This window comes from Mandrillus leucophaeus, unplaced genomic scaffold (genome assembly GCF_000951045.1).
Source record: "Mandrillus leucophaeus isolate KB7577 unplaced genomic scaffold, Mleu.le_1.0 Scaffold22, whole genome shotgun sequence".
NCBI classification, from domain to species: domain Eukaryota; kingdom Metazoa; phylum Chordata; class Mammalia; order Primates; family Cercopithecidae; genus Mandrillus; species Mandrillus leucophaeus.
In genome coordinates, this window is record NW_012102254.1 from 3901312 (window position 1) to 3906442 (window position 5131).

Below are 5131 nucleotides of genomic sequence, written 5' to 3' on the forward strand. Positions count from 1 at the left end.
TTTTCTCTAATTATAAAGTCTTTGTTTTGTTTGTTTTTTTCAACACATTTACATGTAACACAATTGCTATTGTATTAGGATTGATTATAGCCATCTTGTTTTGTGTTTTCTATTTATCATACTTTGTTCTGTTTTGTTTTGTTTTAAAGAGATGGCATTTCAATATATTGTCCAGGCTGTAGGCAAACCCCAGGGCTGCAGAGACCCTTCCGCTGCAGCAGCCTTCGGAGTAGCTGGAACCCCAGGCAGCAGGCCAGCAGGCTCTTTCTGTTTCACTTGAAATCTTCCACTGGGTACACTGTATTTTCTGCTGCTTTGAAGGGTATCCAGTGATTAGATTACACTCAACTTGGGCCGGGCGCAGTGGCTTACCCCTATAGTCCCAGCACTTTGGGATGCCGAAGCAGGAGGATCACGTGAGGTCAGGAGTTTGAGAACAGCCTGGGCAACATGGTGAAACCCCGTCTCTACTAAAAATACAAAAATTAGCCAGGCGTCGTTGCCCGCGCCTGTGATCCTAGCTACTTGGGAGGCTGAGGCAGGAGAATCGCTTGAACCTGGGAGGTGGAGGCTGCAATGATCTGAGATCATGCCACTACACTCTAGCCTGGGCGAAAGAGCGAGACTCCATTGAAAAAAAAAATTACACTCAACCGGATAATCCAGGAAAATCTCTGTCTTAAGGTTCACAAGACGAGTAACATATTGAAAGCCGCTTCCTTCACAGCACTACCCGAATTCGTTTTTGCTGAGTGACTGGGGATCACGAGAGCCGCCTCAGGTCTCTGCTGGCACACCGGGTTCCGGCCAACACCAGGACCAGGGCGCAGCCGCCGCGAGGCGTGCTGACTGTGCCCATGGCGTCCCAGGATGGCCTACGCAGGGGCCGTGGAGGCACACGCCTGAGCCTCCATTTCCTGATCTGGCTTCAGCTTCTTCAGCCCCTGCTCAGTGAGGCCGGGAGTGGACAGGGCAGGGCGGGGCGGGGCTGCGCCCACGCTGGGTGTGGGGTGGCAGTGGGGGTGCTGTGGGAACAGGCAGACGCGGAGGAGGCGCCGCCAGGCCAGCTCCTGTTTGTCACGGGTCCCCGTCTTCACCAGGTGAGCCATACCGACCCGAGGAGGATTCCAGAGTGAACCTGGCAAGCCCAGAAACCCGGACGCCTCCTGTGCACCCGAAATTCCCCCAAATTCCAGAAACCTCTGTAGCTCCAGGGACTTCAGCGCCTGCAGGGCCTCCAGGATCCTGGGTTACTTCAGCATCTACAGTGGGAGAAGCCTTGGAATCCGACGGGATCTCTGACCTTGGAAGGCAATTTTCTCAGGGTATTGTTTCTGGTGCTAGATCTGTCCTGGCCTGCCTGGGAGGTCAAAGGGGACGCAGCCTGGCTCAGGGAGGTTGAGGGTAAGACCCTGACCTACAGGATTTGAGAGAGAGGATAACCCGTCTCCGCCCTGGGCAGCCTGGTGGGGGTGGGGGGAAGGTGGTGGCTTCACTTCCAGTCCCCTCTCTTTAATGAGCCCACCAGCCTGTGGCCACCGTGTTTCAAGGATAATTGGAGGATTGCCAGCCCTAAACAGGAAGTGGCCCTGGCAGGTGAGCCTCCAGACCGAGGACAAACACCTCTGCGGAGCCTCCCTCATCGACAGGCGCTGGGTGCTCACTGCTGCCCACTGTGTCTTTAGGTGAGTGTTTGGGGCTCAGAGCTTGGGCCCTGATCAGGCTGCGGGACCTGGAGCCAGTCTGTCCCCCTCCCTGAACCTCCTCTTCCTCATCTGTAAAAGGGGGTGACAGCCCCATAGTTTTTATCCAGTCTGGGTGAGATCTGAGGATTTGCATTTCTAACAAGTTTCCAGGTGTTGCCACCGCCACCGCTGATCTGGGGACCACGGGCTAAAGTGGTCAGCGGTCCTGGGGGGATGTGGTTTGCAGGAAGGGAAGTGGCTGCTGGCTGGCATAGGAAGATGGGACCAGGCTGGGAAGCACCTGGAAGGTGTGGAAGGGGAGCATAGATGCCCCCCACCCCCGCTCCCCAGGATCTCTGTGAAGGCCATCTTTTCTCTTAACAGTGATTTGGAATACAAGGTGAAGCTGGGAGACACTAACTTGAATGCTGGTTCCGAAAACGCACTGGTGATCCCTGTTAAAGACATCATTTTTCCTAGCAATTTTGATTTTGCCAGTTTGACAAACGACATTGCCCTTGCTCTGCTTGCCTACTCTGTGAATTATTCCTCACACATCCAGCCTGTGTGCCTCCCCAAAGAGCTTTTTGAAGTGGAAACTGGGACAGAGTGCTGGGTGACTGGATGGGGCCGAATGTCAGAGAGTGGTGAGACAGACAGGATGCTGAGGTGGGACAGCCTGGTGGGCTGGGCTTGATCTGCAAGCTATTGGGAGAGGCAGGGAAGCCATTTTCTAGCATGTGGGTGAGGGAGGAGGGTGGAGAAGATGCTGCCAGGAAGTAATTTAACAACTATGCTATGAATTTCTGTTGTCACACTGGGACCTGGGGGCTTGGGGGCCAGGTGTAATGGGTTCTCTTCAGGGTGAATTTCAGCTCAGGGTGATGAGCTGTCTGCCAATAGGAGCCAACCCCCACTAGAAGTTCCTGCCTTGATGGGTCGAACTTCTTCACCCTAGCAGTGTAGGCCAAGCCAGAGCAACCTTGCCAGTGAGGCTGTGGGGACTCCCATCCTTAGGGAGAGGCACTACCTGTCCAAGAGTCTGTGATCCTGTTCTAGAAAGTAAAGATGCTTTACTGATGCACAGGACAGCCTGTCATTTCTGCTGATACTCAGAGTGACAGATACTTGGTTGTCATTTTTCAGGCTGACAAGGTCTTGCCTCTCTCCTGATCTGTTTTTCCTTTTACTGTCTTGATTTTGCTTCTTGTCCTTTCCTTTCTCCATGTCAACATCAGGCTCAAGTTTCCTTCTATGTCAAGTGGGGCCAATATCCACTGCCCTGACTTCCTTTAATTTGGGCAGTTGTGTTAAACACACTGATCAGGACTCAGAGTGGGCACTAGGGGCTCCTGTTATATCCCTTTGTGAAGATCCACTCTCTTGTAAGTTGTCTCTTTGCAGTTTCAGGATCAGGGCCATTTGTTCTTCGGGAGGCTGAGCTAAACATTCTGCGTCATGAGCAATGTCGTGAGATGATCAAGAAGAAGAGTGTAGCCAAGAGTAAAATGGTCACGAGGGGGACCGTCTGTGGCTATAATGACCAAGGGAAGGATTCCTGTCAGGTCAGTTCATGGGCCTCTTGCTACCTCAGCACTGTAGTTGTCTCCTCAAAGCTTCCTCATCCCCAGCCAGTAGGGCCTGGGTTATCTCCTAGCCTCTCCATTACCCTTATTCATGGTAATGGGACATGAGGACAAGCCACCAAGGCTCTCCTGGACAGCCTACCTGATCCTTCAGGAGAGAGCAGCTGACACAGCCTGGAGTGGGAGGAGGGGTGAATCAGGCAGGTCCCACCAACGATACATGCTCCATGTCTTGAGCCCCTTCTGTGTGGCAGACAGTGTACTCAGGTAAGCACCTGACTCATTATTGTCTCAGAGTAGGCACGATTCCATTATGTATATTCTGTTTTTTGGAACACATCTTTTTAGTAGGTACATGATTCTGGTTTATTGGAAATTGTCAATTCTCAGATCTCATATTGACAGATACCCAAGGCTAGGGAGGGTCTTAGGGGTTCCTGGGGAAGCCCCCTGAGTGCCTAGCTCTGCAGCCCATTGCAGTGCCATTAGCCTGCTCTGATGTGGATGCTATTTCTTTCCTACAGTGACTATCTTTCTTTTTCCAGGGAGATTCTGGGGGGCCCCTGGTCTGTGAATTAAATGGCACATGGTTCCAGGTGGGGATTGTGAGCTGGGGCATTGGCTGCAGTAACAAAGGATACCCTGGAGTTTACACAGAAGTTAGTTTCTACAAGAAATGGATTATTCATCACCTGAGACAAGCTTCCTGTCTGAATTCAGCAGACTCCCTCATCCTAGTCCTGTGTCTGATGATGCCCCTGGGCATCCTGGTGGCCCCATGATCAGACCCCATTCCACTCTTCTGCTGTTTCGGAGTCTCACACTTAGATGTCTTCTCTGACCAACCTCCCACTCCTTCCCAATGCCCTTTCTGCAAATCCCAGTTGGAATCCACGGTCCCTCTGGAGATCCATACAATAGAGCATGACAGGGAGACTGGGGCATGGAACATGCCCCTGCCTGGTGCTCTGGTCACTTTCCTCAGCTACGCCTGCACCAGGGTTGTGCTCTGGCTGGTGGGAAGGAGGGAGTGAAGCGATTGCAGCTAGAGGGCCAGCTGTCCTGCCAGGTGGGCCATGGTGACTCATCAATATCTGGGGGAACATCTATCAAAGAAGAGACATCATCAACGGTGAAGCAAGCGTTCAATGTGGTTCTGGTGTCAGGGCTCCCACCTGAGACTTTGTGAAACCAGCCAGCTGGGTGATTGCTCAGAGAGAGTGAAGGAGGCGTTACCAGGTCCCTGCAGAGGTGTGAGGCCTGGGACTTCTACTCTGGCTCCACTGTCTGGGGCTGGGAGAAGATCCCCTGCAGCCCAGTGTGGATCCATCTGCGAGTGGACAGCCTCTGCCACACTGGTTCTTTTGGAGCAACCCATTCTTGGCATCCCCTTCCTCAGTGCCCTAGTGGCCACTTTCAGGGACACCACAAGTTGTGTTGAGGCAGTTATGGAGTGTGGAGTTTTCAGAAATCAACTGAATAAATGTTTGGAGAGTCTCCTGTTTCTGAAGCTCTGCTCACTGGGGAGTTTGGTTGAATATAACATACTCCATAGAGAACTGGCTTCCCATTTAACTAAGGAAGCTATTTATGGTTCTTATTAAAACGTAGAAGGACTGGTGAGGCTCTGCCTCCTCAGACATGAACTCTAGGGATGGTTTTAGCCAATGGGTCTTGTTCCCTGTATGCCTGTTATAGCCATCAGCATCTCTGCAGGGAGCTCTGTAGTTGAGTTTAACAGTCTCTACAGTTAGGGATAGGGGATCAAGAGACACTGGAACTGGGCCCAGGAGTAAAGTTCGGGTGTGAGAAATATTCCTCCTCATCTTCTGCTTCTCCTTGCTGCTCCCTCCCACTTGG

The 5131-nt window shown here is 52.2% G+C and overlaps 1 protein-coding gene across 1 annotated transcript; it reads left to right on the plus strand.

The window, feature by feature from the left end:
* Positions 1 to 857: 857 nt before the first annotated feature.
* On the plus strand, positions 858 to 4053 carry LOC105540482 (serine protease 44-like). Its single transcript, XM_011981146.1, has 5 exons — positions 858 to 1100; positions 1597 to 1685; positions 2070 to 2332; positions 3090 to 3250; positions 3817 to 4053. The coding sequence occupies exons 1-5, from the start codon at positions 858 to 860 to the stop codon at positions 4051 to 4053; spliced, it is 993 nt and encodes a 330-aa protein (XP_011836536.1).
* The last annotated feature ends 1078 nt before the right edge of the window (positions 4054 to 5131 follow it).

Excerpts from the sequence above, each read along its gene's own strand:
- LOC105540482 (XM_011981146.1), top strand. The coding sequence starts at position 858 with ATGGCGTCCCAGGATGGCCTACGCAGGGGCCGTGGAGGCACACGCCTG. Across the intron at positions 1,686-2,069 it reads GCTGCCCACTGTGTCTTTAG|TGATTTGGAATACAAGGTGA; the intron begins GTGAGTGTTTGG and ends TTCTCTTAACAG. Across the intron at positions 3,251-3,816 it reads AAGGGAAGGATTCCTGTCAG|GGAGATTCTGGGGGGCCCCT; the intron begins GTCAGTTCATGG and ends TTCTTTTTCCAG.